The sequence below is a fragment of the Capricornis sumatraensis genome, chromosome X, assembly GCF_032405125.1.
Source record: "Capricornis sumatraensis isolate serow.1 chromosome X, serow.2, whole genome shotgun sequence".
Taxonomy (NCBI): Eukaryota; Metazoa; Chordata; class Mammalia; order Artiodactyla; family Bovidae; genus Capricornis; species Capricornis sumatraensis.
The window spans coordinates 49146590-49165052 of NC_091092.1; the positions used below are offsets into that span (position 1 = coordinate 49146590).

General features: G+C 44.8%; 1 protein-coding gene across 1 annotated transcript; it reads right to left on the minus strand.

Moving 5' to 3' along the window:
- Positions 1 to 922: 922 nt before the first annotated feature.
- On the minus strand, positions 923 to 13274 carry LOC138071665 (uncharacterized). Its single transcript, XM_068963134.1, is given in 7 exon segments — positions 923 to 1774; positions 1868 to 4419; positions 4654 to 5448; positions 5538 to 5733; positions 6364 to 6522; positions 10079 to 10349; positions 13102 to 13274. Coding segments are annotated over 7 exon segments (4998 nt in total).
- Positions 13275 to 18463: the final 5189 nt, after the last annotated feature.

Consider the following 18463-nt stretch of genomic DNA (forward strand, 5'->3'; position numbering starts at 1 on the left):
GAGTTGATTATCATATTAAATAACGGGTCCTGATCATCCTTAATGTTAGGTCCCATAAGGCTAACTGGAGGGGAGTTGCTTGTATTAGTAATGTAGGGCCTGGGAGGTGTTTGGTTAGGTTCTCGAGTGGGGATGTGGGCGGGCCGAATGGGGGCATGTGTAGGCTCTTGTGGCACTAGGACTGAATTGGGCCCTATGCCCCGATTTGGACCAATCTGTATGGTTCCTACTTTCAACCTGACGGTGAACAGCAACCCATTGTCATATCCTGGCTGATATAGCCTGAGGCCCCAGGATTGTCCGGCTTCCCAACCGGGGAACTTTTTTCCTTCAGTTGAGAATTTGAGCCTCACCGGATTGCAAAGAAAGTTCATACAAGGCCCAGTTATGAGGGACACCCTTCTATGTCCCCCAGTTGACTCAGTGGGCCCCAGAACGCAACCCAAGGTAAACAAATCACCACGAATAGGGGGCTCCCAATCGACCGTCCCCGTTGACTCGCATCCCGATTGGCATAATAAAACTTATCAGCCCTCCCCACAGTTATTGATGGTTGCCCGGTCCCGTCTCCCTCCTGGGCACACATAGAAGGGTGTTTCCCGTAAGCTTGCCCATTGGATGTAGTGGCTGCATCCAGGCCCTGAGTTAGTGGGGGGCCGAGTATTACACCTATCAATGCCAGCCCCACATTCGGGCTTGCCGGGCGTCCTTACCTCCCATTCGGCAATGTCCCACGATCCCGTGGCCAGAAGACAAAGGTCAAATTCCAAGTCCGGCCACCAGGTGTTTTTGGGATGAATGGCCAAGGTGGAGTTAATTACTTCTCCCGTAGTTGTGCTTAGAATCATCCAAGTCAGGTTCATTGGTTGATGAGGGTTAGGGGCAGCACTAAGCCATAGAGACACCAGTATAAACAGTACTTTTATCGTCTTTGTAGCTTGAGTTTGAGTGGATTTGTTTTGTCCAGCTTGGTCTTCCATTGGGGGAGGAATTCCCTTAGGGCAAACAGGTCCGCAGGCCGTACATGGGTGTAGTGAACCCAAGTAGATATGCCATCAACCTTGAGAGCAGTGGGTGTCATGAAGACAACTAGGAAGGGCCCTTTCCACCTGGGCTCTAGGGTCTCTTGATGATGGTGGTGCACGTACACCCAGTCTCCTGGCCAGTAGCAGTGGGGTTCAGGTGGTGGGCCTGATTCATATAATGCCTTGAGCCTTTTCCACGTGTCCCTGTGGGAGTATTGTAAGGACCGGAGACAAAAGAGTAATCTTTGATCATCTATCTCTTTTAGCACCTCTATCTTTAGGTTAGGAATTATTAGGGGAGGTATCCCATACATAATTTCGAAGGGGGTAAGTCCCAGTTGGTAGGGATAATTTTGCACCTGGTATAGGGCAAAGGGGAGGAGAACCACCCAGTCCCCACCAGTCTCAGCAACTAGTTTTGTTAATGTTTCTTTGAGTGTTCTATTCATCCTCTCTACTTGTCCTGAGCTCTGGGGCCTATAAGCACAATGCAACTTCCACCTAGCCCCCAAAGCCCAGGCTACTCCCTGGCTTACCTGAGATATGAAGGCTGGCCCATTGTCCGACCCCACCTGTGCAGGAAACCCGAACCACGGCAAGATGTCTTCAATCAGCTTTTTGGCCACCACCTGTGCTGTTTCTCTCTTGGTGGGGAAAGCTTCTCCCCATCCTGAGAAAGCTTCTATGAATACCAGTAGATATTTGTATCCATATTTACCCGGTTTTACCTCATTGAAGTCCACCTCCCACTATGCTCCTCCTTGACTCCCGCATTCTCTAGACCCATGGTTGGCTGGGTGATGGGCAGCGTTGGTGAGCTGGCAGGCCTTGCAGGTTGATACGATATTTTCTATCATCAATCTGATGTCTCTCATGGTAATCTTGGCATGTCTAATCAGGTCCTGCATCTTGTGGGTTCCCAGGCGAGTGGCATGATGCATCCTCAGTAACACCTGTTTTCCTAGTTCCTCCAGGAGGATCAGGGAGCTGTCTGTTGCCCGCCACCACCCGGCCAGTTGTTGGGTCATAGGCAAACTTTTTATCCAGTCTAAGTCTCTTGGTGAGTAGTTAGGAAAAGCTGGCAGAACAGGGCTCCCAGGGTCGGGCAATTGAAGGGTGGCTTCTATCACGGTGCCCTGGGCTGCATCTTGGGCTGCTCTGTCTGCCAAATTGTTTCCCTTTGAGGTCAGGGTGTCTGACTTTTGGTGTCCTGGGTAGTGTATTATGACTAGTTTTTTAGGCAGCCATAATGCCGCGAGGAGGGTTTTTATTTCTTCTTTATTTTTGATCATTTTACCCTCGGCCGTGAGGAGGCCTCTCTCTCTGTAGATGGCTCCGTGTATATGGGCAGTAGCAAAGGCGTATGGGCTATCAGTAATGATGTTAAGTTTTTTGTCCTTTCCCAACTGGAGGGCTTTGGTTAGGGCGATTAGTTCAGCCCTTTGAGCCGAAGTGCCCGGAGGTAGTGCTTCCGCCCACACGATTTGGGTTTCTGTGGTTACGGCTGCCCCTGCATACCTGAGCCCATCTCGGACCAAACTGCTTCCATCCGTATACCAGGTAACTTCAGCATCCGCTAGAGGGTGATCTTGCAAGTCCTCTCACGTTCCATGTACTTGGGCTAGTATGTCGCTGCAATCATGGATTGGGGCTTCCAAATCCGGGTTGGGAAGCAGTGTAGCCGGATTGAGAGCAGTAGGCTGCAGAAAGATGATTCTGGAGGGGTTTAGCAGTAATCCCTGGTAGTGGGTCAGCCGAGCGTTGCTGATCCACCTATCTGGGGGTTGTTTTAGGACGTCCTCAATGGCATGGGGGGCAGTGATATGCAACTCTTGCCCCAGTGTCAGTTTATCTGCATCCTTGACCATTAGGGCCACTGCCGCAATCATGCAGAGGCATGGGGGCCAGCCCGACGCCACGGGGTCTAGGCGTTTAGACAAGTAAGCCACCGGCCGTTTCCAAGGTCCCAGGTGTTGCACCAGTACCCCCTTCGCCACTCCTTGTTTTTCATCTACGTACAGGAGAAAGGGTTTTGTAACGTCAGGCAACTCTAGGGCGGGGGCTGACAGCAGGGCCGTTTTAATAGTCTTGAAAGTGGTCTCCATCCGCTCCGTCCAACTGAAAGGGGTGGTACTTTTTGTGGCTTCATATAAGGGTTTAGCCAGTTCCGCATAATTTAGGATCCAAAGACGGCAGAACCCAGCAGACCCCAAAAATTCTCTCACCCCTCGAGGTGAATCTGCGGTAGGGATTTTGAGTATCGTCTCCTTTTGTGCCTCTGACAGCCATCTCTGTCCTTCCTTTAATACATACCCTAAGTAGGTGACCTCTGGTTGGCATATCTGAGCCTTTTTGGCTGAGGCTCAGTACCCTAATTTTCCAAGGGTCCACAATAGTTCTTGGGTGCCCATAAGGCAAGTCTGTTGGTCCTTTGCTGCAATTAAGAGGTCATCTACATATTGTAACAAGGTTAGTTGGGGGTGTTGTTGTCTGAACTCACCCAGATCCTCATGGAGGGCCTCATTGAAGATGGTGGGAGAATTCTTAAATCCCTGTGGCAGCCGGGTCCACGTCAGCTGGCCGTTGATTCCTTCTTCTGGGTCAGACCATTCAAAGGCAAAAAGGTCCTGGCTCTTGGACGCCAGGTGGAGGCTGAAGAAAGCATCCTTTAAATCTAAGACCATATACCTGTGACGGTCCGGTGGGAGAGAGCTCAGGAGGTTGTATGGGTTCAGCACTGTAGGGTGAATATCTAAAACTCAGCGGTTGACTTCTCATAAATCCTGCACTGGCCGATAGTCATGAGAATTTGTTTTTTTGACAGGGAGCAAGGGGGTGTTCCAGGCCGACTGGCAGGGTCTCAAGATTTTCTGGGCTAGGAGCCTGTGGATATGGGGGGTGATCCCCTGTCAGGCCTCCAGGGTCATGGGGTATTGTCGGACCCGGATGGGGTCAGCCCCTGGCTTAAGATCTACATATACAGGAGGGTGGTGTTCGGCAAAACCGGTTCCCCCTGTCTCGGCCCATGCCTCAGGGAATTCATCTAGCCATTTTCGAATGTCTACCGAAAGTGGTATAGGTTTCTGGTGCAGCCAATATTCATCTTCTAATTGAATGGTCAGTACTTAGATCGGTCTGCCCGACTGGTCAAGTATTTTGGTTTCCCCTGGGAGGAAATGAATCTGCGCCCCCATTTTGGTCAACAGGTCTCTTCCCAACAGAGGGAAGGGGCATTCCGGAATGACCATGAAAGAGTGGGATACCCGGCCTGCAACCAAGTCCACTGATCTTTGGGTAGTCCATTGGTATTGTTTCATTCCAGTAGCCCCCTGCACCCAAGAGGTCTTTCTGGCCAGTTTTCCCTGGGGCTCTAGCAAAACCGAATATTGAGCCCCTGTATCGACAAGGAAGTCAATTGGGGTCCCCTCCACTCTTAGGGTTACCCTGGGTTAGGGGAGGGGCACCAAACCCCATCCTCGCTAATCGCTCAGTTCTTCGACGGCCAGGATGGGGGTCTTTCGTGGTCCCTTCTTTTTCTTAGGGCATTGCTTGGCCCAATGTCCTTCCTCTTTACAACATGCACATTGGTTTTTTCCTAATGCTGGTCGTGTACGGGAATGGTTCTTACCTTCAGCAGCCAGGTGGCACAACTGGCACTCCCTCTCTCCCGAGTCAGGAACTGTTGCAGCCAGCAGGATGCATGCCACGTTACGGGTTTGGCAATTTGCTGCTTTGACTTGCTTTTCCTCGGGGGTTTTTCGGGTGTTGTAGACTCTTTCTGCTACTGTTATTAAATCCTGGATACTCTTTTCACTCAGGCGTTCAAGTTTTTGTAACTTCTTCCTAATGTCGGGAGCCACCTGGTTGACAAAATGCATTATCAAAGCAGCCTGAGTGCCTTCTGCTTCTGGATCCATGGGGGTGTATTGTCTAAAGGCCTCCATTAGCCTCTCCAGGAAGGCTGCTGGACTCTCGGTGGGACCCTGCTGAACATCTCCCACTCTAGCTAGGTTAGCAGGTTTCCATACAGCTGCCTTAAGCCCCCCCAAAAGCGTCTGGTGATAGACCCGGAGCCTCTCCTTACCTCGTGCCGTATTGTAATCCCAGTCAGGTCGCGATAGAGGTAAAGAGGTGCTGATTTCATCTATATTAGTGGTGGGTTCTCCATTTGCCCCTGGGACCCTTTTACGGGCCTCATTCTGTAGTCTCTCTCTCTGTTCTGTGGTGAAGAGAATCTGGAGCAGCTGTTGGCAGTCGTACCAGGTGGGCTGACGAGTAAAAAGCACAGTTTCTAGAAGGTTAGTTAGGTCTGTAAGATTGTCTGAGAACTTAGCATTCTGGGATCTCCAGTTATATAGGTCACTAGTAGAGAAGGGCCAGTATTGATGAGGTTGGTTTCCTGCTTCTTCAGGGGGGCTGGTCACTGGTAAGGGGAGGAAAACAGTTGAGTCTGCCGGCCCCTCCGGGGATCTGGTTCGCCGATGGCGAGTATTTTGTGTGCCCCCTCCCCACCCTGTGTTTCGTCCCTGGGTGAAGGAATGGTGGGGTCCAGTGGCAGTTCGGGGGGTTGGTAAGGGGGAGGAAAGAGAAGTTCTTCTTCTGTTCCCCCCTGCAAGATAGGGTATAGCGGTGCCGTTGGTTCAGATTCCTTGGGAGTCGTCGGGTTCTTTCCTATACATGTCACCAACACCTGAGCAGTAGAAAATCCCTGTTGAGGCAAAAAAGGTTTTACCAAGAAGGGGGACGCAATATGATATTTTCCCATACTATGATATAGGGAACTTGGTCAGGGTGTCTGATCTGCAGTCAGAAGATGATATTCCGGACTCGGTGTACAGTTCCCAAGTCGAAGGTGTCTTCTGAGGGCCAGCCTACATGGAAAGTCAGCAATTCTTCGGTGCAAAAAGTGATTAATTTATTCCTTTTAATTTCTACACTGAGGTCATGAGCGTGCATCTTGACCTCCTTAAAATTATCAGTAACCAAGGATAGAAGTGTGGGGCTAGAATGGCGGTGCCCCATCGTCCCAGGATTAGTCAGATGTTGGTAAATTAACACAGACAATAGGAACAGCCACACAAAGAGAGAGAGAGGCAGGAGAAATACACCTCCGGGAGTCCGGAGGTAAAACCGAATGAAGACAGCCTCCAGCCATTCAGCGGGAGTGACCCGCTATCGTCTACAGAGAACAGGAAACTCCGTCCCCTCACTCTCGGGTCGGGGACATCTCCCAACGACCCCCCCACCGGTGACTCTCCAGCGCGTCTGCCTGAGTCGTATACCGGTCTCAGAAACCAGGCCCTACCAGGAGTGAAAAGAAAGACAGAAAAAAGCTTACCGGCTGTAGATGACTCTCCGGATCGGTCTTCCCGTGGAGCCGGTGGGAGATCCTGGACGAGCCCCCAAATGTTGTGCCCAAGTCGAGAAATCTCCCAATGACCACCAGGGAGCCAATATCCGATGCAAAAGCAAGAGAGTTTATATTACCAAGCTCGAGCTGGGGCTCCCACCGATACCGACACAGCGGCTATAGGGAGGAGCCCCGAGTTCTGGGTTACATTGCTTATATAGGGTATTCTCATGTGAGAAATTTGAAAAACGGGAGTTTCTGGGTTGGGAGACATCTAATTGGTTACCTTCTGTGAAAGGGTTAGGTGTTGGTTTCTGATTGGTTCCCATTTCCTGGGCTGGCCCCAGGTTCTGATTGGTTCCCATTACCTAGGTAGACTATTTTAAGTCAGGAGATTTTGGTCTGGGGTCCGATTGGCTCGAGGGTGGTGGGGTGAGGTCAGGGGATTTCCAAAGGCTCTTGGATTTTCAAAGGCTCTTTTCCTGGAACCTTACAAAATGGAATTTTTCTGTTAACAAAATGGAGTAGCATAGGTCCTTCACTGACCTTTAAAAATTAACAGATTTGTGGGAAAAACACATAACTCTCATTAAATTATTGCTATGTTGTGTTACTTTTGAGAAACTTATAGAATGAGTAAATATGTCAGTTATTTTGTTGTTGATGTATTAAGCTTTTATAAGGATAAAAGTGCTCTGTGAGGTATAATTGTTTATTTGAAAAAAGCATTCATGGGGAACAGAGAAAGTAACAGGCAGGAAGCCAGGGGTCTCCAAACGAAGGAAATAGCCTGCAAGTGTCAGACATTTTTATCTCTCTTAAGGGGCAGGAGGAAACAAACTAGCGATATTTTTTTCCTTCTCTATACAAATTTAAAAGGAGGTTTCTCTTACAATACTGTGTTGCCATAGTGACACCAGGTTTCACCAGAAGTTAACTATTCTCAAACCTAGAGATAACCAATGCCTTTTGCTTATGGAAATGTTTGTCTTAAGCTATGCTAATGTACTATGGATTTACCCCAAACTCTGTCTTCAAGTCAGTTCTGCCTCTTGGCTCAGAACCTACTTGATAAACCAATATGTTATACTCAGATATTGTCCCTCTAATCTATGTAAATGAAACTATTTTTATGGTGATCTGCCTTTCTTCCAGATTCAAGTTAATCATTTTATGGCCCAGGATGAACGATTTGGTGCCAAGATTATCCCAAAATGCATCTTATGGGTGAGGGGCCTGGTGCCATTCTGAGTTTTAAGACATTTCTTTCTTTCATTAGACTTCACTGGTGGCTCAGATGGAAAGCGTCTGCCTACAATGTGGGAGACCAAGGTTCGATGCCTGGGTCGGGAAGTTCCCTGGAGAAGGAAATGGTAACCCACTCCAGTACTCTTGCCTAGAAAATCCCATGGACGGAGGAGCCTGGTGTCCATGGGTTCGCAAAGAGTTGGACACGACTGAGTGACTTCACTTTCACTTTCTTTCTTTCATTAACAGACTGCTAGTGACTATAAACATCCAGCTGAAGACTAGCTGGGGGGTACTCTTTCTGCCCCCTTCTGATGCCTATGTCAGAAGCTTTCTCTATCTCTTTTATACTTTAATAAAACTTTATCACACAAAAGCTCTGAGTGATCAAGCCTTGTCTCTGGCCCCAGATTGAATTCTTCTCCTCTGGGGGCCAAGAATCCCGGTGTCTTTGCGTGATTCAACAACAGCCTTTCAGAACCCTACTACATTGTTGATGGAAATGAAAATTTGTGCAGCCACTATGGAAAGTAGTATGGAGTTTCCTTAAAAAAATAAAATAAAATAAAAATAGAGTTACCATATAATCCAGCAATCCCTCTGCTGTGTATATATCTGGAAAAGGAAATCTCTAATTAAAAAATATACATGCATACTAATGTTTATAGTAGCACTATTTACCACAGCCAAGACATGGAAACAACCTAAATGTCCATTAACAGAGGATTGGATAAAGATGTATACAATGTAATGCTACTCAATCATAAAAAATGAATGAAAATAATACTATTTGCAGCAACATGGATGGACCTCGAGATTATCATACTAAGTGAAGTAAGCCAGATAGAGAAAGACAACTATGATATGATATTACTGTTGTAGCCACGTATTCCAGGAAACAAACTCACTCAAAAGGACAATGCAGATAGTGGAGTGCGGTTTATTACACCGGCGGGCCCAAGGCAGAGTCTCCTCTTAGCCAAAGACCCTGACCAGTTTTTGTGAAAACCTTATATACCCTAAGTGTACTTGCTGAAACCCACCTCCCCAAATTCCCTGAAACTAATCTGAACAAAGGAAGAGAAAGATACAATCAAAGTTAACCCATTATTCATATGCCTTAAGCCTAGGTAGTTAACCGTGGACAATTATCAATAGGCCTATGGTCATATCCCACTAACCATAATAGAATTTATGATTCTATTTGGTTACACAGATAATTAGGGTATTCTTTTAGGCAATGTAGAATCTAGGTATGGGCCCTGGGGCTCTTCCATCTGGGGGGCCTGGTTTTCCAGTTGGTATGTTGTTTCCATAGATACTGGGCATATAGCTCAAAGTCCAATCAGGCCCAAGATGCAGTCCTGCTTTCAAAATGGAGCCTGTTATGTCTGTTTCCTCCTTCATTCCCCCCTCCTGATGCTCTTAACTCATAGTATGAGCATCACTCATAGAAATATATTGCACCCTGGCTCTCTGACTGCCAATTTGGGAGAACGACACCAACCTCTGGGTTACAAAGTTCATAATACATTGTAAAATGCAGGGTCCACAAAGCAGAACTATCAAGGCAACTATAACAATGGTAAATATAGTTTTCCACCAATCACCCTTCACACAAGATAGGACCGAAGTCCAAAAAGAAAGATCATCATCAGGCATAGCTTTTACTGACCTTTCATGTCACCTAGGGTGGTTGATATATTGCCAGATAGATCAGGAATATATACAAAACATTCAACATTAATTATATTACTGGTCCCTCCTTGTGCTGAAACTATGGTAGTCTCAAGATGATACCAGCAAGTCCTTGTAGCAGCAGTTGGTTGGAGAGCTTCACCTTTTTTTCTTCTTTAAGATGATCTTGGTTTCATGCGGATCAGTGGGGTCCTTTTGTATAGTCCACTCGGTGTCCTCTGGGTCTGCGTGGTATGCTCTCTTCACCCTCATGTGGAGGATCCAGGGAGTGTGACCTGCAACTTTAACTACCGTCAGAGTGGTTAGAACAACAATATATGGACCCTTCCAATGTGGTGCCAAGGAGTTGTGTTTCCAGTCCTTGACCCATACTTGATCCCTGGACACAAATTTGTGAATCTGTTCCCCAAGGGGGAATGGCACTCTTTCTTGTACAAACTTAGTTACCTGATTTATTACCTTACCCAGTTCCATCTGCTGTGAAATCCTATTCCCTCTTACCTGAGGCAAATTTGTTGACACCTGTTTTATTATGGGAGGGGGCATCCCATTCACAATTTTGTAAGGAGAATAGCCTTGGGACTGTGGGGTCATCCTGACAGCAGAGCTGTCAGAAGCAAGTCCACCCAGGAGCAGTCAGTCTCTATGATCCACTTGGAGAGTCTCTTCAATGTCCGGTTGGTTCATTCCACCATCTTAGAACTCTGGGCCTATATGCAGTGTGCAGTTTCCATTTGATGTTTAAAGTTTTGCTTACTTGTTGTACTAAATCAGCTACAAAAGCCGGGCCATTGTCTGAACCAATGCTGGTAGGAAATCCATATCTGGGAACTATTTCCCTAAGCAGGCACTGGGCTACTTCTGATGCTCTTTCAGTCCAGCTAGGAAAAGCTTCTTCCCATCCCGAGAATGTACATACCATGACCAGCAGGTAACGGTAGTGTCGGTGAGGTTTCATTTCAGTGAAGTCCATTCCCAGGTGTTCAAAGGGCAGCGTGCCTTTCATCTGAATACCTGGAGGTTTTCGTCTGAATACCCGAGAGACAGCATTAACCTGTGAGCAGGCAGCATGGGTCGCTTGGTGTGTTTGGCTTACCAGAGTGTGTGCCAGCTCCTCCGGTACCAATAATTTGCCACTTGGCAATTACCACCATCCCTTTTCAGTCTTGATGGCCCCTTCCGTTTTGGCTAACCTGACAGCCATTGTCCTTGTTTTATCAGGCTAGTGCCATCAGTATATAGGACCCAACTAGGGTCTGGAACCTTGTGTTCTTCTTTAAAATAAACCCCAGCTACCTTACCTCTTCCTTTCAGATCTGTATGGGAGGAGACTAAGTAAGGTATAGGGGTTTGGAACAGTGGGGTGTAAAGTCACAGTAGCCTGGTTGCAGCGTATTCCAAGCCGACTAGCACTCTACTAGAATGCCCGCTTGTTTCAATCTATTGATGTGTGGCAGTATGCTGGCCCAGGCCTCTATCAGTAGCGGATACTGGTGCTTTCTAACCAGGATGGTACCTGGTTTGACTTCTATTATCACTGGGGCTTGATGTCTAGCCAGCCTGGCGGGGCGGGTGGGGGGCGGGGGGAGGTTTGTCTTTTGCCCAGACCTCAGGGAATAATTGAGTTAGCTCTCTCTCATGCTCTTCCAGCCCACCTGGTTGTTCCTTCAGAGGCTCATGCAACCTCCACTCATCTTGGGGTGATATTGAGAGAGAGGGCAAATAAGTCATAGTGTCCATCCGGAAGCTGGGCCTCTCCTCAGGGGAGAAAGTCACTTGTGCTCCTACTTTGGAGAGCAAGTCTCTTCCCAACAGAGGTACTGGGCACTCAGGAATGTAGAGGAATTCATGAACCACTTGGTGCCCCCCCCCCACCATATGACATTTTTTTGGGCTGGCAGAACGATTTAATCATGTCTTCTCCCAATACCCCAGTTACAGCAGTAGTCTTTTTGGACAGTGGTGCCACAGGTTTTGTTACTACCAACAGTTCTGTCCCTGTATCCACCATGAAGTCAATGTTTTGGTCCCCCACTTTTAAGTTTACCATGGGCTCTCGGGGACCTGATATCTCTGAGCCCCTGCAGCCCTATTTAATTTCCAATTCAGCAAGCCCCACAACTGCGGGAGCTTCCTCTTCCTTCCTTGCCTTAGGGCATTCATTCTTCCAGTGGCCAAAAGCTCAGCACTAGGCACACTGGTTTGGCTGTAACAGGGCCCAGGGCCTCCGTTGGGACCGGTTGAAGGACTGTTCTGTCCCTGGGGCAGAAGAGATTTTCCAGAGGGCCCGAGATAGACTTTCCCAGAGCAGCAGCTAGCATTGCAAATCTCTTGTTTGTTCTCTTTCATTCCCTCCAGCTCTCTGGGAGAGTGCAGTCTGCTTAATTCCAACGTTTCCCTCCCCTTCTTGTCAGTACTCAGGGGGAGAGATGGGTATAGCTTGGGCGGTTCAGCTGGAGCCGGATTCCGGAAGTGCTGGCCAGAGACTTCTGTAACTGGGATCGAGCCTGCTGAGGTGGCGGCTCTATGACCTCGGGAAGAGCTGGCAGAGGAGCAGCGGCTGCTGCAGGACTTCACCTGGCCTTGGGTTGGGCATTAATATGGCCTCCGATTCTGGTGGAGCGCTGTGTCAGGAGCATCATTATCCAGTATGGAGGAGGGGTCAAGTTGACCCTTCCAAATCCTGTGGAATTTCCTTTTTTTATCATCAGTCAATTTTCATGCCATTAATATTTTTCCCTTTCCATTCTGGATACAGAAGCTTGTCCAAGTAGGAGGGTCTTGAGCTAACCCTAGCCATAAGTTAATATATGGATATTGATCCAGGTGTCCTGGCTCTCCTACTGTATAGACTGCTTCCACTATTTTTAAGTTCATGGTGTTCTCTAGTGGCCATCCTACTCCCATAGGGGGTCATTCGACCTCACAGAGTATGTGGAGGTAGTTAGGCTTCATCTTCACCCCATAGTCTCCTCCTAATTCCTTCTTAAAAATTTTAATCATGCACTCCAATACAGTTATCTTAGATTCACTTCCTCCCATCTTGCTTAACTTCTCGGACCTTCTTCTACTTTTCCTTTTCATTCTGTCTACGAAGTTCTCAGTACCCTATGTACTTGTGATATTTTCACTCAATGACACTTAAATTGCCATTCTGCCTCCTTCCTAACTGGGGTGAAAATAGCCTTATCTGCCAGATCCCAGAGGGAGAAGGGGGATCAGCGTGCCTTCACCTGCCAGTCAGCACAGCCGAACCAGAAACCACATGGTCCAAGATTGTTTCTCCCTTAAAGTCCATTCTGCCTTGGTGGGCTTGATCAGGTGCAGATGAAAACACAGATGGGTTAAATATACCATGTCCCAGGCCATCTCTGGGAAAGCCAATTCATACTCACTTATGTATCCCCTTCCTTCTAGTCTAACAATTCCGAGGGGGTCAAGAATTTCACAGCAGATGGGACACCTCCTGGGGGAGGGCAGAATATGAGCATACAAGGACCAGTTTCCTATTCTAAAAATCCCCTGACGATTGCTGGTAACAGTTTTCCCTGAGACGACGTGGACACATCTCCTAAATGACCTTCACAAATTTCCTTCCTAAACTGTAGCACACTCATCAACCTGTGTACCAAGCAATAGCTGCTGCCTGCCTATTCCAGGTCCCTGTGGGTCCGTGCCCCTTCTAGTCCCTCCCAGGGGGGTGATCAGGCCCCCTCTTCCACCCTGCGGGGTGGGTTCCTCCCCACCTAAGTGCTCAGTTCCCCTGCTGCCATCCACTACCTGCTAACTTGAAAAGTCTGGGCGTTCAGAAGCAGAATCCTTCCAGAAGGGTGAGGCGCCTTCCCCCCTCTAGAAGATTCAAGCCGCAAGGCCTCGGAGTAGTCCCCAATGGGACTTGTCTCCTCAAAGTGGGGAGTTTCCTGGCCAATGCACCAAATGTTATAGCCATGCATTCCGGGAGACAAACTCACTCAGAAGGACAATGCAGATAGTGGAGTGCAGTTTATTACACTGGCGGGCCCAAGGCAGAGTCACCTCTTAGCCAAGGACCCCGACCAGTTTTTGTGAAAACCTTATATACCTTAAGTGTACTTGCTGAAACCCACCTCCCCAAATTCCCTGAAACTAATCTGAACAAAGGAAGAGAAAGATACAATCAAAGTTAACCCGTGATTTATATGCCTTAAGCCTAGGTAGTTAACAGTGGACAATTATCAATAGGCCTGTGGTCATACCCCACTAAGCATAATAGAATTTATGATTCTATTTGGTTACACAACACAGATAATTAGAGTATTATTTTAGGCAATGGAGAATCTAGGTATGGGCCCTGGGGCTCTTCCATCTGGGGGGCCTGGTTTTCCAGTTGGTATGTTGTTTCTATAGATACTGGGCATATAGCTCAAAGTCCAATCAGGCCCAAGATGTAATCCTGCTTTCAAAATGGAGCCTGTTATGTCTGTTTCCTCCTTCATTACTTATATGTGGAACCTAAAAAAAATGATACAAATGAATTTATTTACAAAACAGAAATAGACTCATGGATACACAAAGTAAACTTCTTGCTGCCAAAGTGGAAAGTGGGGAGAGATAAACTGGGAATCAAGGTTTAACAGATGCACAATTATATATGTATAATAGATAAACTAGGACATACTGTTTAGTACATGGAACTGATTCAATAAAATCAACTATATCTCAATTAAAAAAAAAAGAAAGAAAAAAAAATGTGTGATCAATCCTATTTACGATCAAATTCTGGTCTTACTGGTAACTAGCCATGTGACCAACAACTTTTTCTGCTCTCCTGTTTCCTCATCTGTAAAATGGTTATGATAATATGAATATCCCATAGATGTAGTGAAAAGTAAATTACATGACAAATTTAAAGCATCTGAATAGTGCTGTAATGGCTGTATTAGAAAAAAAAAAGAGAGATCTCAAATCAATTAACCTAAGCTCATACCTTAAGAAATTAATAAAAGAAGAACAAACTAAGCACAAATCAAGCAGAAAAAAGGGGAATTAATAAAGGTTATAGCAGAAATTAAGAAAGAGAAAATAAAAATTAGCAACACCATAATTTGGTTCTTTAGAAACTAGTACCTGAAATCTGTTCTTTGAAAACCAATTTTTTTTTTTAATTTCTTCCTTTTTCCCCAAGAATTATCTCATATTACTGTGAAGGTTCAAGTCTAAAATTTGCAAGATAGGCCATCAGGCTAGAGACCTAGGGAGGAGTTAAAGTTCAAGTTCAAAGGTAAGCTGCAGTCAGAACTCCTTTTTGCTTGGGGGAGATGAAACGTTTCACTGTTAGGATTTTCAACTGATTTGGTAAGTTACACATACATTTTAGAGGATAACTTGTTTTACTCAAAGTTCACCACTTTCAAAATTATTGTTTTCCAAGAAAACCGTTTTTCAGAAATGCCCAGAAAAATGTTTGACTATATATATATATGTATATATATACACATATATATGTATATACACACATATATATATATATATATATATATATATACACATATATATGTATATACACACACACACATATATATATATATATATATATATATACACATATATATGTATATACACACACACACACATATATATATATATATATATATATGAGCACTGTGGCCCAGACAAAGTTACACATAAAACTAAACATAACAGGCACAAATTACCAAAATCAGTGCTGAAAGAGAAGGAATCACTACGTCCTTACAGAAATAAAAAGGATTATAAAAGAATACTGTGAAAACCTTTATGAAAACCAACTAGAATATTTGGGTGTAATTAGCAAATTCCTAAAAGATATGAAAGCATTGAATCTGACACAAGAAGAAATATAAAATCTGAAGAGACCTATAACATATGATAGAATTCTAATCCCTAAGCCACTTACAAAGAAAAGACCAGACACAGATGTTGTTTAGGTCAAATATGTTTTATGCATCTCTTGACATGGTGCTATGCCTTGTGTTCTTTATTATACTGATATGATATATTGCATTAATTTGTTTTCAGATATTAAATCAACATTTATTTCATAGGACACATCCCACTTTGTCATGTGTATTATTATTTTTATATATTGCTGGATTTTGTTTGCTAATATTTTTGAAGTTTTATATTTGTATTTATATGAGGTATTTCTGTACAGTTTTATTTTCATAGGATATTTTTGTGTGGTCTCAGTTCAGTTCAGTTCAGTTCAGTCGCTCAGTCGTGTTCGACTCTTTATGACTCCATGAACCACGGCACACCAGGCCTCCCTGTCCATCACCAACTATCGAAGCCTACCCAAACTCATGTCCATTAAGTCGGTGATGCCATCCAATCATCTCATCCTCTGTCATCCCCTTCTCCTCCTGCCTTTAATCTTTCCCAACATCAGGTCTTTCTTTTCAAATGAGTCAACTCTTCACATCAGGTGGCCAAAGTATTGGAGTTTCAGCCTCAAGATCAGACCTTTCAATGAACACCCAGGAGTGATCTCCTTTAGGATAGACTGATTGGATCTCCTTGCAGTCCAAGGGACTCTCAAGAGTCTTCTCCAACACCACAGTTTAAAAGCATCAATTCTTTGGCACTCAGCTTTCTTTATAGTCCAACTCTCACATCCATACATGACTACTAGAAAAACCATAGCCTTAACTAGACAGACCTTTGTTGGCAAAGTAATGTCTCTGCTTTTTAATATGCTGTCTGCTACTGCTGCTAAGTCACTTCAGTCATGTCCAACTCTGTGTGACCCCATAGACGGCAGGCAGCCCACCAGGCTCTTCCGTCCCTGGGATTCTCCAGGCAAGAACACTGGAGTGGATTGCCATCTAGGTTGGTCATAACTTTCCTTCCAAGGAGGAAGCATCTTTTAATTTCATGGTTGTGATCACCATCTACAGTGATTTTGGAGCCCAATAAAATAAAGTCTCTCACTTTTTTTACTGTTCCCCCATCTATTTGCCATGAAGTGATGGGACCAGATGCCATGATCTTAGTTTTCTGAATGTTGAGTTTTAAGCCAACTTTTTCACTCTCCTTTTTCACTTTCATCAAGAGGCTCTTTAGTTCTTCTTCACTTTCTGCCAGAAGGGTGGTGTTATCTGCATATTTGAGGTTATTGATATTTCTCCTGGCAATCTTGATTCCAGCTTGTGCTTCATCCAGCCCAGCATTTCTCATGATGTACTCTGCATATAAGTTAAATAAGCAGGGTGACAATATATAGCATTGATGTACTCCTTTTCCTATTTGGAACCAGTCTGTATGGTCTTGGTATCTGGTAATACTACCTAGAATGAGTCAGGCAATGTTTCATTCTTTTCTATTTTATAGAATATTTTCTAGAAGATTGGTCTTATTTTTTCTTTAAACCACTGGTAGAATTTACCAGCGAAGCCAACTGGGCATGGGCTTTTCTTGGTGACTTTTTTTTAAATTACTTAATCAATCTCTTTACCTATTATGTTTATTCTAATTCTCATGTATTATTTGTAACTTTAAAGTCAATCCTTGAGATAGGTGGCATGATGACAATTTTAAGATGGAGGAAACAAAAGTTAAATTTCTTGCTCAGTTTTCCAAGATAATGAATGGCAAGCTGTGATTTGGGGCTTCCCAGGTGGCGCTAGTTGTAAAGAACCTGCCTGCCAATACAGGAGACTTAAGAGATGTGGATTCAATCCCTGTATCAGGAAGAGTCCCTGATGAAGGAAATGGCAACTCACTCCAGTATTCTTGCCTGGAAAATCCCATGGATACAGGAGCCTGGCAGGCTACAGTCCATTGGGTCACAAAGTCAGACTCAACTAAAGTGACTTAGCATAGCACAACAAGCTGTGATTCCGGTCAATCTTGCTCCCAAACCATGTCAGTTTTCATTGCATCACACTATCTTCTATGAAAACTGATTAAGATAATATACTCCCCTCATCTTAGGTATGAACAAAGAGTTATAAGACAATAAAGTCATTGAAGGGATGTGGAGATTTTAAAGCAAATGTCTATTGGCAAACCAGCATTCAGTCAATATTTTTTGTGCAGCCTGTGAACATCTTGTAAAAAGATTTATTAGTTCAATCCATTTTTGTTTATCTGTCCTCCACTGGAAGTAAGATTTTAGAAATGTTTTTTTATATTTCCTCTTATCTACTAAATTACTTTTGATTTTATATGGCAGGGACAACTTTTAGGGTACTCTTGCTGAAGAAAATTGATTTTTTCTGCTAAGCTTCTCTCTGTCTCCTTCTTTCTGAGAGACTTGTCTTTGTAAGAAAGATGTCTGAACATCTTATGAAGAATTCAGGAGGTTAAGAAACACAACAAAAGTGTTGTAGGAAGAAAGGGGAACTGAATAAGAGAGTCACACAGGCTAGTATTTTGTGAGTGTTTTGAGGTACATGTTTGAGAAGTTAAGAGGTGAGGAGAGGTAAATTAATGAGTGAAAGGGGCTATTGTGAATTGCATCTTCCTTTTATGTTTTCTGAATAATACAAGTGAATGATTCATTTTGTTTTGTTCACCAAATTAAGTTTATTTTTCCAAAAGACTATTTCAAATATGGACCAGAAGAACTCCAGTTTGTATTAACATCACATTCCCATCACACAATGAGGATACTTCTGGGTTTTGTTTTGCACCTCGTGTACAAAGTAATAGTAGCTTTTGGATTTGGTTTGCATGAGTCATATGATTTATTCACTCATAAACTCAAAAACCACTTATTGAAAGCTGACTCTATCCCAAGCCATGTTAGATAGTGAGTAAAGCAATTATGATCCCTGTTGTTATGGAATTTGTAGCCCAGGAAGGGAGATAGATATTTAATAATTGCACACATGGGCTTCCCCAGTGGCTTAGTTAGTAAAGAATCTGCCTGCAATGCAGGAGATCTTGGTTTGATCCCTGGGTCAGGAAGATCCCTGGAGAAGGAAATGGCAACCCACTCCAGTACTCTTGCCTGGAGAAGTCCATGTACAGAGGAGCCGGGCAGGGTACAGTCCTTGGGATTACAGAGTTGGACATGACTGTGTGACTTTCACTTTCATGCACAAGATTATTAATGATTACAATTTGTGGTAAGCTTTGTGAAGAGAAAGTGCAAGGAATTATGAGGGATAAGGATTCTGGA